This window comes from Musca autumnalis, unplaced genomic scaffold, assembly GCF_047663935.1.
Source record: "Musca autumnalis isolate F117 unplaced genomic scaffold, ASM4766393v1 scaffold_2, whole genome shotgun sequence".
Lineage (NCBI taxonomy): Eukaryota > Metazoa > Arthropoda > Insecta > Diptera > Muscidae > Musca > Musca autumnalis.
The window spans coordinates 111,593,747-111,609,552 of NW_027411755.1; the positions used below are offsets into that span (position 1 = coordinate 111,593,747).

At 33.2% G+C, this 15,806-nt stretch overlaps 1 protein-coding gene across 44 annotated transcripts in view; it reads right to left on the reverse strand.

Annotated features, from left to right (window-relative positions):
• The window catches only part of CLIP-190 (Cytoplasmic linker protein 190), a 181,236-nt gene that overhangs the window by 23,718 nt on the left and 141,712 nt on the right, over positions 1-15,806 (reverse strand). For 25 of the 44 annotated variants that reach the window (XM_073968963.1, XM_073968951.1, XM_073968961.1 and 22 more), the window contains one exon: positions 11,209-11,319. In XM_073968963.1, the coding sequence (XP_073825064.1) occupies positions 11,209-11,319 (111 nt within the window). Of the gene's footprint in view, positions 1-11,208; positions 11,320-11,434; positions 12,344-15,806 lie in introns of those variants that run through there. The other 19 variants (XM_073968978.1, XM_073968977.1, XM_073968973.1 and 16 more) reach the window with 1 other exon arrangement.

Here is a 15,806-nt window from a genome sequence, read left to right on the forward strand (position 1 = left end):
TCGATATTTTCCGAAAAATGTGCACCTTCTCGAGGTCATAACTACCTGAAGGAGCGTTCCAATGCTTTTGCGATGTACTAGAGAGTTCTTTATTATTGTCTTGGCTACAATTGTTGTCTTTGTGTTGGATCGAAAATCTCAGTGGTTTGGTTGTTATATGCCAAAATATCCAAAATCCTTGAAAAAAACTTCAAGTCAAAATCCGGAGGCTCGATTTTCACCGTAGACATATGGTCTAGTTGACTTTTTTGCTCAGTACAATGCCAAAAATCAGAATCTCCAAGCGCCCGATAACACTTTTTTGCTTCCATACAAATCGCCCCGGCCTACTGCCCATATTATGCATTAACTTAAGGGTCATTCTGTTAATTTTATTTTCAAAAACAAAATGCGTAAGTATTACTGAATTCGACATAGAAAGCCAGTGTCTCGATTAACGTGAATACGTACGCCTTAGGGCGAAAATGGAGCCTATCTGGGTACAGCCGACTACTTAGTACAGCCGACTACTTGGTTGTAATATGTGGTGAGCTCAAGTCGGAGTTAATGTGACTTTTTTATGAAGATACCACATGTGATTTATCATTTTGTTATTTCCTTTTTCTGTCTATGTTTTCGTATTTCAATAGATTTTCAATGAGGTCTACATCTTCTTTTGATGCTAAACGCTTCGTAGAATTTAAAGAACCATCTGTCCCGAAAATAATCAAGCGCGGCTTCAACAAGAACTCCTAACCATAAAATTGTCATTGCTGCTGGACCCCTTTATAGTGTCCTATAGGAACGTTAGTCGTATCATTTTATCTACAGTAGAAGCTCTCGGAGAGGACCCCTACAAATATAAGAATTTTGGAAACTTTATCCGTTTATTCCGGAGAATAAACCGTGAAAAATACTCGCAACAACTTCAAGGAAGGGTTAAGATACCCCAAAGCAAGGCTATTTGCGTGCACTGGTATGGAAAACTATTACCAGGTATTCCCAAAACAGTGCAGAAAGAACGGCTTGCTGTTCTGGTATCATCTGGTATGGGGGTAAAGAACAACTCTTGGGCGTTCCTGAAACTGACAGTAGCTCAGGGGAGAAACAAGACTTAGCAGAGTACGAATGCCTAGAATAATGGGGTCTTACCAGCTTGAGCAGATGTTAGGTCGAGAGCTTCTGTACCTGCGTACAGACTTATTAGAAGTATTGTTGAGAGGAATTTTTGACTGCAAGTTTGGCAGTACATCCGAACATCATCCAAACATATTCACGCGATTTCTATAAAAATAGTTTGCGATTGACAAATCCAAGTTCGATGTAGAAGAGAATGTTTTAAAACTACTTCCCAGCTGACTTCCCAAGAACAAGAGGTCGTAGAAGCACTTTGTGTTTTCGTCTTTCGTCTTTGGGTAAACATAATCAACAGCTTGAAAAGGATTAAAGATTGAGTTTAATAAAAAAAATAGTGAAAACGAAATTAAGGAATATTTTTTGGTCCAAAATAAAACCTAAACCGCATTGAAGATTTATTGAAATACGAAACAAATATCAGAAAAATGAAATAACAAAATGATAAATCATCTGTGGTATCTTAGTCCTGAGCTTGTTGGCCTGACATTGTTTGATCTGATAGTTCAAACCACCGTAAAGAGCTAAATGCGACAAATATCATAACAAAGCAAGCAGAAGAAAATGGAAAAAACCGAACTAACAAAAGAACAACTGCCGAAATTACCAGAAAAAGTCTACCAGACGTAATTACAGGGGATACTTACTTGTTGTTCAAGAGATTAAGCATTAACTCCGAATTTCTTGAAAAAGATCCTGCAACTTGACCACAGAACATCAATTACCAGGAAGGGTAAAGGATGGTAAACAACTTGTGAGCGACATAGCAGAGCAAAGAGTCGAGTTCATCACCAAGTAGTCATCTTTACCCAGATGGCTCCAAAATCACATTATGTCAGTCCCTTAAATAAATTTAAATATGAACAAAATGTAAAAGATATTTGTTTTCATTCCCAAAAATTGACAATATGGGTAGAAATAAAAAATAATAAAAAATTAAGTTACAATGTTTTATTTATAAAAGCACTTAAAACTAGAAAAAGATTTTATCATTAAAAATTATTTTCTAGTTTTAAGTGCATTTATAAACAAAACACTGTAACTTATTTTTTTAACTATTTTTTATTTTTAACTTTTCATCATTTAAATTTTTTGACCACTGAGAACATCATAACAAAATTATGGCCTATTTAGGCCGAAAATGTAGATAAAAACTTTAAAATAGCTGAAATCGTGCTGTACCGTTATATAGGGGCTATACCAAAACCTTGACCTGAGTCCAACATTTTTGGTGAGGAAGTTTCTGTTCTTTTGGGAACCCCAAATGCTAAGTTATAGCCAATTCGGCCTAAAAATTAAAACAGAATCCTTAAAATACTTTAAATCGGGTGGTACCTCTATATGGGGGCTCTAAGAAAAAATGGATCCATATTGGTTTTGGTTTCATATTCATGTATTGTCATCCAAGTCTGAAAAGTGTGCCAAGTTTTAGTTCGATTGGTCAACTACAACTGTGTGGAAAATAAGTTACTAGATTTGAACTAAACAGACACCAAAACAAGTTAAATAAAACACTGTAATAAGGGTTTTTTCACTATAGACTCAATTTTCAACCTAAGGCGTTTTCAGGACATTAGCTTTATTATCTTGAATTCAGTACTACTTACGTATTTTGTTTTTTCGGCAAGAATTAGTAAGAATAGTATGGCATTTAATTTAATGCATAACACGAGCAAATAACTTTAACCGTTTCAAAGATATGGGTGGCAGAAGTCGTCAAATAGCCAAAAATCGAGATTTTCATAATTACGAGGCCCCAGTGGCATGTGTTAACATATTCCAACTGTGTTCAAGCTTTAACAATCTTAAAATCTAACCGAACTAAACACTTTAGGGAAGTGCGGCATAAAAAATCCGACATCGATGTTTTCACTTTAAGTTAAACCAGACTAATGCAACAAATTACGACAAAGAAAATATTTAATTTTACATAAAATATTTGACAATTTAACAAATTTTATATTTTTTAATAGGTTAATAATAAAAATCCACACTGTGGTAATAATATTCTGCTAAAAAAGCGACGTTAAACGGCAAATATTCTTAATTTAGGAAACTTTGAAGTTGCTTTGATGATTTTTTTCAACTTTAATTGTCAATTTTACGACTTTTATGACGATTTTCGGCCAAAAACTGTTTGCATATTTTGCATATTCTGCAATTTTTTTTCATATTTTGCATATTTTGTGCATATGCAAAATAAATACAAAATATGACCCTGCCATTGAATTTAGATTTCTTTGAAACGAATTTTGGTTCAATAAGAATCTTTGTATCTTTATTATTAAAAAATATGCAAATATGCAAAATCCGATATCTAGTCATGAGACTACAAAGCCATATCTACATTAGGCAATTTTCCTTGTGGTAATTGTGATTTTGTCGGAGAGAGAGTGTTGAGAGGCAAAGGGTTACCATATGCCTTACCTCTCTCTCCATCAAACTGACAATTGCCCCAAGGAAAATTGCCTAATGTAGATATGGACAAAGAGTAGAAGGTTTTGTTTATACATACATAGTCTTTTATTTCAAATAATTAAAAAATATAGTGCTTTGGTATGGGCATCGTAATGATTTTCTAAAAATCTATTTTTGTACCTTATAATTATATAATACCATAGTATATTTTTATACCGTCCACCACACATCGAAATATTCGTCGGAGACCCTATAAAGTATTTATATTAGAGTGACCGAAAAAAAACATTATTTTTTGATTTCCTACCCCCCCCCCCAAATTTTTTCCATTTCATCCAAAAAGCCTAAGTATGAAATTTTATGGCGATCGGTTCAGGTTAACCCGTACTAACCTAGCGATCTTTGTTTCCATAGTAATTTGTAAGAATTTTCACGAAAATTCTCTAAATGCCACAATTATGGTCCGATCGATGAAAGCACTTTATCAGGTCATTGTTGTGGCTATAAACGAATTCTACAAAAATTTGCGAAAATCGGATCGGATTGTGGTATAGCTCCGATATGCCGATGGGCCCTATACCGAAATCTGATCCGATTTTCACAATTTTTTGTAGGATTCGTTTTTTGGCTACAGCAATGAACTGGTAAAAAATTTTCATCGATTTAACCATAAATGCGAAGTTTAGACAATTTTTGTGAAAATACATCTTTGGCCCCATACATATTACTATGGAAACAAGGATTGCTAGGTTGGTAGGGGTTAACTTTAACCGATCGCCATAAAATTTATTATATAAGGGTTTTGGGTCAATTGGAAAAAAGTGTGGGGGGGGGGGGGGGGAATAGGACATAAAAAAGGTTTTTTGGGTCACTCCAATATACATATATTCTTGATTAGCATTAATTTCTAAGTCGATATAACCATGTCCGTCCGTCTGTTGAAGTTTGGTAGTGAAAATAGGCTAATCTATCCACTTGACATAGCCCCCATAGAACGGTACCTCCCGATTTTGCTATTTTGAAGGTTGTAGCTTCAATATCCAACCGAAATGGCTGAAGTTTGTCTTCATATAGTCCCCATGGATCGTTCCCTCCCCATTTTCGGTATTTTGAAGGTTTCAGGGTGGTTATCGAACCGAATTAGATGAAATTTGGTATTAAGTCTTCGTCGGGGGTACAGTATACTTCAGAAGGGAATTATAGGTATAGTTCAACGTTTTCATATAGCCCCCATAGAACGGTCCCTCCCGATTTTCGGTATTTTGAAGGTTTTAGCGTCATTATGAAACCGAAATGGATGGAATTTGGTATTTAGTCTTCGACGGGGCACAAAATATTGCAAAAGAGAATTATCAGTATAGCTCCACGTTTTCATATCGCCACCATAGAAGGGTGGCCTCAATATCCAACCTAAATGGCTTAAATTTGAATTTAGTCTTCGTTGGGAGTATAAAAATTCCCACTAGAAATATTTAGGTACACGTCTTCATATAGCCCTGAAACCTTCAAAGTACCGAAAATCGGAAGGGACCGTCCTATGGATTTTCGGTACTTTGAAGGTTTCAGCGTCACTATCGAATCGAACTGGATGAAATTAGGTATTTAGTCTTTGACGGGGTACAAAATATTCCAGAAGAGAATTATAAGTATATGTCTACCTTTTCATTTAGCCATCATAATCGTTGGGAGTATAAAACTTTCCACCTGAAATTTGTCAGTAGAGGTCCACGTCTTGACATAGCTCCCATAGACTAGTCCCTCAAAATGTTGGTATTTAAACCGAAATGGATGCCTCAATATCGAACCAAAATGGCTGAAATTTTGCATTTAATCTTTGTTGGGAGTACAAAACTTTCCACATGAAATTTGTCGGTATAGGTTTACCTCTTCATAGAGCCCCCTTAGAAAAGTATCTCCCGATTTTAGGTTTTTGGAAGGTTGTGGCCTCAGTATCCCTTCGAAATGGCTTAAGTTTGGCTTAAATTTAGTCTTCTTTGGGGTATAGCACTTTCCGTCCGAAATTTGTCGGAATGGGTCCACGTCTTAGCCCATAGAACGGTATCCGCCTATTTTCGATTTCTTAGCCACATTATTCGACCAGAATAACTGAAATTTGGTATTTAGTCTTCGCTTGGTATTTAGTCTTAAGTCACATTTTTCTACCGTTAATTTTGGACATTTGTTTGTGAAATCAATAGAATTTTAGTAGGTTTCCGGAAGAGAGAAGTTTATTCATTAGTCAGGAAAGTCCTTTGGTTAATGTTGTAACATCATATAATACAATTGATTGTATGTTCCCAGGTCTAAGAACGTGGTTGACTCTATGGGTTGTAACCACAAAGCTATTCGAGATAGCTGAGTATGTTTGGCAGGGCATTTGAAAAGGTGTTCCTGCTGGGCAGATGTTTTGCAAGGTGTCATCAATCCTTACTCTATATAAATATAGACGGCCAAAACTACTCTGGTTAGTGGTGACAGCTGAAGTTCTTCATGCCCCCTTTCGAGGTCATAAAGATCCCTCCTTACATGCCATGTTGTGGGGATTCCTATCCAACATATGATGAATATGAAAACCCACACGCTAACACCCGAGCAAGTATTACAACAAGAGCATCCTGTTGTGGATATATTTGCTGAACACACTGGCGCCGCATATCTATACTATAATATATACTACTCTATACTATAATATATCCACCGAAGACATGGAAGTCCATAGGCGCTGTCAAAAAATGAAAAATTACAGGAAAAGAACAATAAAATGGTATATTGAAGGGTTGCCTGTTTTTGCAGTTGATAAGAAAATATTCTCCGGAAGATTAAGTCGAGCCTCAACCATATGCGGAAACTTCAGGAAATGTTCACTTGTAGACTTTAGTCAGCTTCATCGACTCCATTACAGAAAGAGATTGTGGGGATCACGGTAATGGAAATGTAGCAGTTTCATTGGGAAACAAACTTGTACAACAATAACCCACGCTTGTTATGATTAAAGCTTGCTACCCGAAAACTTCCACAACAGGTTAAACCTGTTTTGAGGCATCTTTGATCAAATGTGACGATAGTTTCGACGGCATTGTCATCACGGCAATCGTCCAAGCAGACTGTTTTGATAACGACATCTTTGACGCTGACGGCTATGGATAGAACCAAGAATGTGTTGTGTACATCTGAGGTGACCCCAGAAAGGTCACGTTCAAAGAGATTAATGCCACAATAAATTGCTGTTTCGTATCTGCAGGGATCTTTCGATTAATAAGATTTAATTTAATAATTAAAGACAACATGGTAAAAATAGAGATGGAAGGTTTGTACATTAGGGCTATAACCAAAAAAATACCACCACATAGCCGTGTAGAGCATGGAAAACTATTATGAAATACGGCGTCAATTTTTCTCTATCGCGAAAAAAGTTTCCGCACCAAATGCATTGAAGTTCAGTAATGCATTTTTTAATTTTAGCTGTTATGACAACATATTTGCTTTTAACTAAAATTTTTATTTTTTTGTAATCTAATTTAAAATCATTATCAAAGCGTTCTGGACCAATTTGTTCTCAATTCGCGCCATTTCGGAGCATTTTAGGAATTTTTGACACTATTGCAATTTTTGTTTTTTCTTTATAAACTCGTGAGTTTTATGTTTATATTTTTTGTACCTACCGGACAAAAGAATATGGGGTCATTTGCAACGAAGTCGCGAAAGTTACAGGCTGTTTTTGTTGACTTTGCCTGTGAGTATCGGATATGTTTTTTTACAAAAATACAACACCAGTACCACTTGGGGAATTTTGTCCTAATAATGAAAACGCGTTTCTATGATCGATTCGGTGAAAAAAGTTTCCGCGCCGACTGTAAATACTAAAACCCTTTTGATATTTTTTCTAATTATAATTTTAAATTTGCTTTGTTTGAATAAATATTCATAGAAAAAAATACAATTTTCACAGGCAAAGTCATAAAAACTGTCTGTAACTTTCGCGAATTTGTTGCAAATGACACCATATTCTCTTGTCCGATAGGTACAATAAATATAAACATAAAATTCACGAGTTTATAAAGAAAAAACAAAAATTGCAATAGTGTCAAAAATTCCTAAAATGCTCCGAAATGGCGCGAATTGAGAACAAATTGGTCCAGAACGCTTTGATAATGATTTTAAATTAGATTACAAAAAAATAAAAATTTTAGTTAAAAGCAAATATGTTGTCATAACAGCTAAAATTAAAAAATGCATTACTGAACTTCAATGCATTTGGTGCGGAAACTTTTTTCGCGATAGAGAAAAAATTACACCTTTTTTCATAATTGTTTTGCATGCTCTACACGGCTATGTGGTGGTATTTTTGATATTTGCAAAAAAGTGCAAAAAGTTATATCCCTATTGTACATAGCACAGTGACCAATTTTACGAAAAACCTGGCCAAAACTCTTAAAGTGAATAGATTTAGGCATAACCTTGGGCTCTTATGTTTTTCGGGTCGTTTGTTAACCCTCAAACGGTCATTAAATGGGTATTTTTGGTCCCTTCTCCTATAAAATGTGATCGTATCAGATCAAAATATTCTACAAATTTGTTCGCCATCAATTTTGACTTTATATCAATGGTGAGCAAAATAGGAAAAGAGAAAATTTAAGGGAGAATTAATATTTAATTTTTCTTGTTGTTTCATTACATATTTAAACATTTTTAAGCACTAATGTTACCTAAAATCGTGCTACAAATGAATTATTAAAGAATTATTACAAAAAATACTTAAACGCCCAAGTGTTGTTGAATTAATTAAATTAAGAGTATTTTACAGAAACCACCAGTGGATGGCCGTGCACACCATTGCTTTATATATCAAAACTCTAATTTTTCCCCAAACGTCAGTTAGTTACCCTATACTATATTCTGACATTCTGAATCAACGAAAATACGTATATATCTGCAACACCTATATGTCCAATTTTTAAAAAATGCTATTTTAGCATAACTGAGAGAAAATTAATTTGCGAGGCAATGGCGGTTGTGTCTCCGACCCTAGGTACTGATGACCTGACCACGCCCACTTTTTAAATATGTTATATACCCAAAACTGCTTAACCGATTTTCTTGAAAATTTCAGAGAATCTACAGGGATGACCCCTTGTGAAAATATGCAGTATATTTCGTTGAATTTCGGAGGGGTACCTCCACAAGAAACTATTTTTTAAAAACGCTATTTTTGTAAATCTTGCGAACGCATCGGTTTGAAAATGAATTTGCAATGGTGGTTGTGTCCCCCACCCTAGGTACTTATTTGGGACCCGTCCATGCCTTTTTAAATATGTTTTATCTCCAAAACTTCTGAACCGATTTCCATATCATTTTCAGATAATGTACAGAGATGTCCAATGGTGAAAATAGGCTATATATTTTATTGAATTTCGGAGAAGAGGGTTAAAACTTACAAACGTTACAAATCAATGGGAATACCAGATGTTATACATAACGGAGCTTTGGTCTTATTGGAAAGCGAGTGTTTGAGTTAGAAGGCAACATATCGATAGCTATAGCTTCATCACGAATATAAGATATACATTTTAAGAAGGTGGAAGGACGACACAGTCAGTCCTTAAATTGCCACATTTTAAATTCGTTTCTCATACCTTTCATTACAATTACAACAAATATTTAAAAACCGATGTTTATTTAGAATATTATAATATTTTAATAAACAACTTAAATATTGAGAACAAATTTCCAAATAGGGCCACTTTGACCTGCTTTTTTACCACCTTACTAAACAAGAAACGTTTATTTTATTTAATTGAATTAGTTGAGCTATCATGACCTACATATATTTTTCCATATCCGTTAATATCCTGTAAACAATATTTGACACTATTTAGTGTAAATTGATACATTTGTTTTTTTTTTTCGATTTATGGCCAGATTTTTGAGAAATTTGTGCTTAGGTAGAATTTTTTTTCTTCAAATTTATTAGAACTGATTTCAGACTCATCAATCAATATTAAAGTAAAATTGTGTTGTGAAATAATAAAGGGTATACATTACAAAAAAATATTTCCAGCATTAATAATCGGCACGGTCGACTGATACTTTCTTATTTCTTAATTCTAATCTTAACCCACTTAAGGCCACTGGCCGTTTAAACGCCACAAAAAATGGTTGCAAAAATTGACGTAATACCCGAATTATTTTCACGTATTTTTGTGTGATTTTTTGCATTTTGTTATAGTATTGTCTGTTATCTATCATCCCACGCTTATAAAGCTTCATTTGGTCCATGAATTTTCACGCAATCAGCCTAAAACGCAAGCAATTCAGAAAAATTGATTTTTTTTGTAATTTTCGACTTTTGATGAAAAAAATGTATTTATTTATTTATAATTAGGCTTATAGTAAATATAAGACTAATATACAAGATACAGCATTAGCGACAAAGGCCATCAGCTGAAGCAAAATATTTAAATATGCGTTAAAAATTTAATCATAAATGTTACATTCATATAAAGTCAGGGATTTGTTAGAAATACAGTAAGAGTATTTTCTTCATCAAAAACCAAGGGATTGTCATGTACGAATACACAGATATAACCCTTCCAAGTTTTCGACATTTTTAAATGAAGGACCTTTACAGGAAAACTATACGTTTTAGAAAAAAAATATTTATTAAAAAATGCTTAAAAAGCCTCAAAAATATCATTTTCATATAAAATTTTAAGTTTTCACGCAAAAAAATCTCGGCGCTAAGTGGGTTAATAAACCTCTTTAATACACCACAGCTTAATATTATGATCAATTTTGTCGATATAAAAAAATCAGCTTGAGCCAGTCTGGGGTTTGAACCAACCCATGACTTTGAAAAACACATGAAAAAAGTGTTGTAACGGCGTGTTAGCGTTCAGAGCCAAACTCATAACTTTCAATAACTACGCTAAGCGTTTGTCATGGAAGCCGTACAATGAATGAACAAATATTCAGCGTTGTTAAAAAAATTAAAAGAGGAAAAGTTAGAATTTGAAAGAGGAAAAGTTAGATGATAGCGAAGCCGCTCCACAGCCGATGTCTGATGAGCCTCTACCAAAGGCGATACATGTCGCATAGTGGTGGTTGTGTGGGTTCCAATCTTCGGCTTTCCTTTTCCACTTGCAAAAGACATTGGTCATTAAGCTCGACTCTAACGAAAAATTAATTAAAAATTGTCCATTTGTCATTAAATGTATTTGCATAGATGTTAATATATTCCTCAAATAGAAGCCATTACATTTTTACCTGCCACATTATTTTGTTAAAATACAACACATTTTGTTAAAATAATGAACAATCCTCTTTGAACATAAACAAAATCCAAACTAATATGCTGTTTATATTAGAGCTTTAACCTTCTTTATAAGGATTTGTTTGAAATATAAGCAATGGAATTGACATTTAAAACCCAGTCGGTTTGTTAAATCCGGTTATATATAAACGGGGTATAAAAAGTCAAATATATCGCATTAATCAATTTTTTTTTATTTTAATAATTTTACTTAGAAAAATGATTAAAATTTCCAATTTGTTTAAAGTTATTGTTTTTTTATATTTTAATTTTCTTTTGACTATTCACACTAAGAGAATATTGAAATACGAAGAATATCAGTGTACCAAACGAATTTTAAGCAACAAATAAATAGAGATTTCCCTTACATTTAATTCATCGCCACAGAAGGTGGCTTCATCAATCGAGAACTGTAGATCTTCCGCTTTTTTACGTTCTTCCGTTAATTGTCGTTCCAATAAAGCTATTCGTGTTTTCAACTGAGCCCCCAAGAGTCCAATAAATATTCGCATGCGGAAGATGAAAGAGAAGAAGATGAAGTAGAAGGGATTAATAACAACAGATAAATAAAACTACAAAAAACAGCAACTTAAATTTTTTTCTCATAGCGATTATATTTATTTTTGTTGTTTCCTTGTTTAATATTATTGATACAAATACATACATACAATGGTTGGTAATATTTAATAGCATTTACAAATACAAATATAAAAAATAGTTTATATCTAATATGTAGTTTTTATAACAAAAGCAATAAAATTCGCTTATATCGTGGGGTGTGCATAAATGTTTTTTTTATCGATAAAGGAAGATGGGTCTCCATCCGACCGATGATAGTGGCATAGCCGGGCGGATAGTAACAAAATAAAAAAAGTAATAATGAATAAAATAAACAGATGGTCTTAATTTAAATTCTTTCTGAAAAAAAGAAAAAATTAAAAATTTCCAAATAAGAGAGAGGGAGGGAAAAACGGCGTCGGGTGTTTTTCCGATTTTATTCATTTCGTCGAGTGGTCGAGGAATTTGTATTTTTGGTGATTTTTGGTTTGTGGAAAAAGTGTGGAAAGTTTGGATAAATCTCCAGCCATGTGAAGATCTCCTTTTGTTGTCATCGTCGTACTTGTTTGAGCACTAGGCGTAGAAAAAATCAAGAGGTACAGATTGGTCTACTTCAGCACTTTTCATTATTAGTTGTGTGTGTGAACGTGATTTGTAGGACAATTACTATTCTCTTTGATATGCGCGCGATTGGACAAAAAACCGTGTCCACCGTATAGTAGGAGAAAGAGGACAAGCATTTATTCGCTTTTTTTAATATCTTCTTCATAGATCTTCTGTGAGGAAACTTTTTTACTTAATACGTAAAGGAGACAGTACACTATGAAGGATACAGTGCTTCTCATGGTTGCCAGTCCAGCCACGGAACTCTCGTCGTAAATCAGCCAAACGGAAACTACGGCGTGCAATAAGTCTCACCCAACGATCGGCATCGCTAAGTAATTTCTAAAGAGATGTAACAAATAAAAGAAGTGAAACCAATTCATGTGGGGGAGAGGGCAGCGAACAAAGAAAGAAAATTTGGTTTTGACAACAAAGAAGTGATAAGTAACTTTTTAGATGTGTATGTTTAAATGTTCCCTATAGAAATTGTTAATTAATTAAGATATTTTTCACATTTCATAACATACATATATGCACATTAGGGTTATGACTTTTTTACAACCGCGTATCCTTGTGTCATATTTTGATGAGTTTTTATCTAAGATTAGATAAAACATTAATTATAAGGTGATTCGATAAAAAGATCACGCACAAAGTCATTTGAACATGTTTCTATATGAACTGTTTTTACAAACAGCACTATAAGCAGATTAATAATTGAAAACAAGCTTTAGAGCCATACGACATATTCAAAATGTCATAATCTTTAGTTTCTCACTAAATTTATCATTATTTCATATATCATATCAATTATAAGCGGTTTGAGTGGGACCATTTTCAGTATTTAAATGGAATAAAAGTAATTATAGTCAATAATAGTATTGCATTCGTGCAACAGGAAATAATTAAAAAAATCATTTAATTTTTTTTTCAAATTTTTTTTTGCGTGACCTTTTTAATAATTAAATAGAATAAACGTTATTTTAGTCATTAATAGAGAAAAGTTCGTTCATTTCTGCTACAGGAAATCATTTTGAGAAAAAAGGTAAAAAAGTCATAACCCTAATGTACATACATAGCAGTATTACTAAAATATATAGCGATTTCTGAGTGAAATTGGACACTTTTTCAAAAAGTTGTTTCCGATTTCCTTTGTTTTCTTTTTGCTGTGTTGATTCTGCTCCTCAGCAAAATATTTCAGCATATTTTCAGATTTTTTTTACTACCGGCCTTTCGCGACTTGAAAAAGTCGAATTCAGTAAAAACTATATGGAAAGAAATACTCATAACTTCTTTAATATTTGTCCAAATAGAAAAAATCTTCTTTGGTATATTTTGCTTTTTTATCAGCGATCTAATAAAAAATAGAACAAATGTTGCACAGTAGGCTTGGATGCAATTTTCGCGATTTAATATTTAAAATCAATTTTTATCAATTATTAAAACAAAATAAAATAAAAAATTTTTCACACCGATATAAAGGAAACAATTTATTGACAAAGTTTAACAAGTTTGGAAAAATAAGAATTATTCGAATCCTTAAAATTTATGTAATTAATCGTAGTTTAATATGTAGTAGTTTAATTTTTCTAGGCGCGATATCTCCGGAACCGTTTGTCAAAAAACATCTGAAAATATACTGAAATGTTTAGCTGAGGAGCAGCATCAACACAGCGAAAAATAAAGGAACTCAAAAACCAACTTTTAAAAAAGTGTTCGATTTCACTCAGAAATCCCCATATATATTTTTTGCCTCGGGCATATATTTTAAATTGTTGTTGAAATTAATGTACAATTTATAAACTATCAAATTCACTTTAATGTGTTCCTTTTTTTTCTTCTTGTTATAAACAAGAACAAGAACTGGGTGCCACCGTGGTGCAATGGTATGCACGCCCGCCTTGCACGCAGAAGGTCGGTGGTTCGATTCCCCGGCCAGGCAACATCAAACATTTTTCAACGGTGGCAAAATACCCCTCAGTAATGTTGGCGACATTTCCTGAGTATTTCAGCCTTGTAAAACTTCTCTACAAGTGGTGTCTTTAGACACGCCGTTCGGACTCGGCGATAAACAGTAGGTCCCATATCATTGAGCTTAATATGAATCGGGGTGCACTCATTGATATGAGAGAAGTCTCCCTTGTCCCGTATGGGATGTTGTGGAACAATGTTTGTTTTTTGTATAAACAAGAACTACAACTTACTCTTCCAAAGTAAATTAAAATTTTCACCGTTTGTCATCAAGGCCTCAAATCTCAAATATTTCATTAAATTATAAATACTCGTACGTGAATGACATGCTGAACTAAATTGGCAATTGTTCGTTCGTTATTCGTTCCTTCGTTGATCCAGTCTAGTCGCTCATAGATTTTAGTTCAGTGGACTAATTAACTATAGTGAACTATATCGACTAATCTAATTCCTGTGCTCCTTTCAATGAATCTTTCTACTGCTTTTCCAATCCACCACTAAAAATTTCACATTGAATTGTTTTTATGTTCTCTCTCACAAGCAAATAAGATGTTCCAAATCTTATCCAATCCAATGTATCTGTATAACAAGTATTAAATACGCAGTGTTATGGCTGCCGACAAACAAACCGAGTCCATGACTTCTTCACAACTAGTATTTTAAAAAAGTATTGTAGTTAGTGTTGGGCAATTTCGTACATTGAGCGTATCGATCTTTTTCATTTCGTTCACCAAAAGGATCTAGGGCGTTTCGTTCGTTAACTCATTTTTGTTCAATATTATTTTTCTGTCCATGATTTTCTTGTGTGAATATCGTTTATGCTTTCTCTTCTCATCAAAAGTATTTTTATCAGTCTTAAAGATAAGAAAATAAATAATTCCTATATCCTATCTTTCCAATTAATATTTATTTTTTGAAAATAATATATTATTTATAATTAATAAAAATTAAAAACTCTACGACAGACTCCCCAGGTATTTACTACTTTTGTTTTCATCGTTCATTTTTCTCCACAATTGCATATCTCACTCGTTCAACCTAATAAACTAGAAGAGCTACATTAACGAGATGAGTTAAATGAACGAGTGGAGCTAAATGAACGATATAAACAACATTCTCTTAATTTCTTTCAATTCTATTGTAAATTAAAACTTTGTGTAAGTAGAACCTAAATACTGATGTTTTAAAAGTTTACATACAATTTGTATTATACCAAAAAATATTTATTTTTAGACACAGATTGAAACAATTTTTATCGGTTTTACGATCTCCTTTAAATAATTTTAAAGCAGTGATTATTTGTCTTGCATAACCCAAGTTCTCCTTCGGCAATAATAAAAGGTACAAATTTAAAAATTTTGAGATCATTCGCAACCACATGACTGTGGTTTGCCATTGTATTACATTTTCTGTAGCGGTTTGTGAAATGAGTCGTCATGTAATAAAACGCTCTGGAGTGGCATCTGAAATATTTTGGTTATAAATAAATATTGCAGAAATTAAACCGAAAAATGAAAAAAGTCCCTTGCAAAATAAAAATAAAATACATTTTTTCTTTGTGACAATTTCGAATGAAAACATTTCTCTTTATTCGAACAAAATTTGCCTCCTCATTGATGCAATTACAAACAAACAATTATCATATATTAAAATAACATGCAATTAACAATTATGTTAATAATGTGTTTTTGTTTGTGTGTGTATGTTAGCATCATTTGTCAACGAATTAGTAAATGAAAAAGTAAAGATAACGAATTTATCGTTTGTAATGAGGAAAACTTGTGTACAGAAAACATTTACATACATACATGAATATGAATGTGTGTGCAGAATG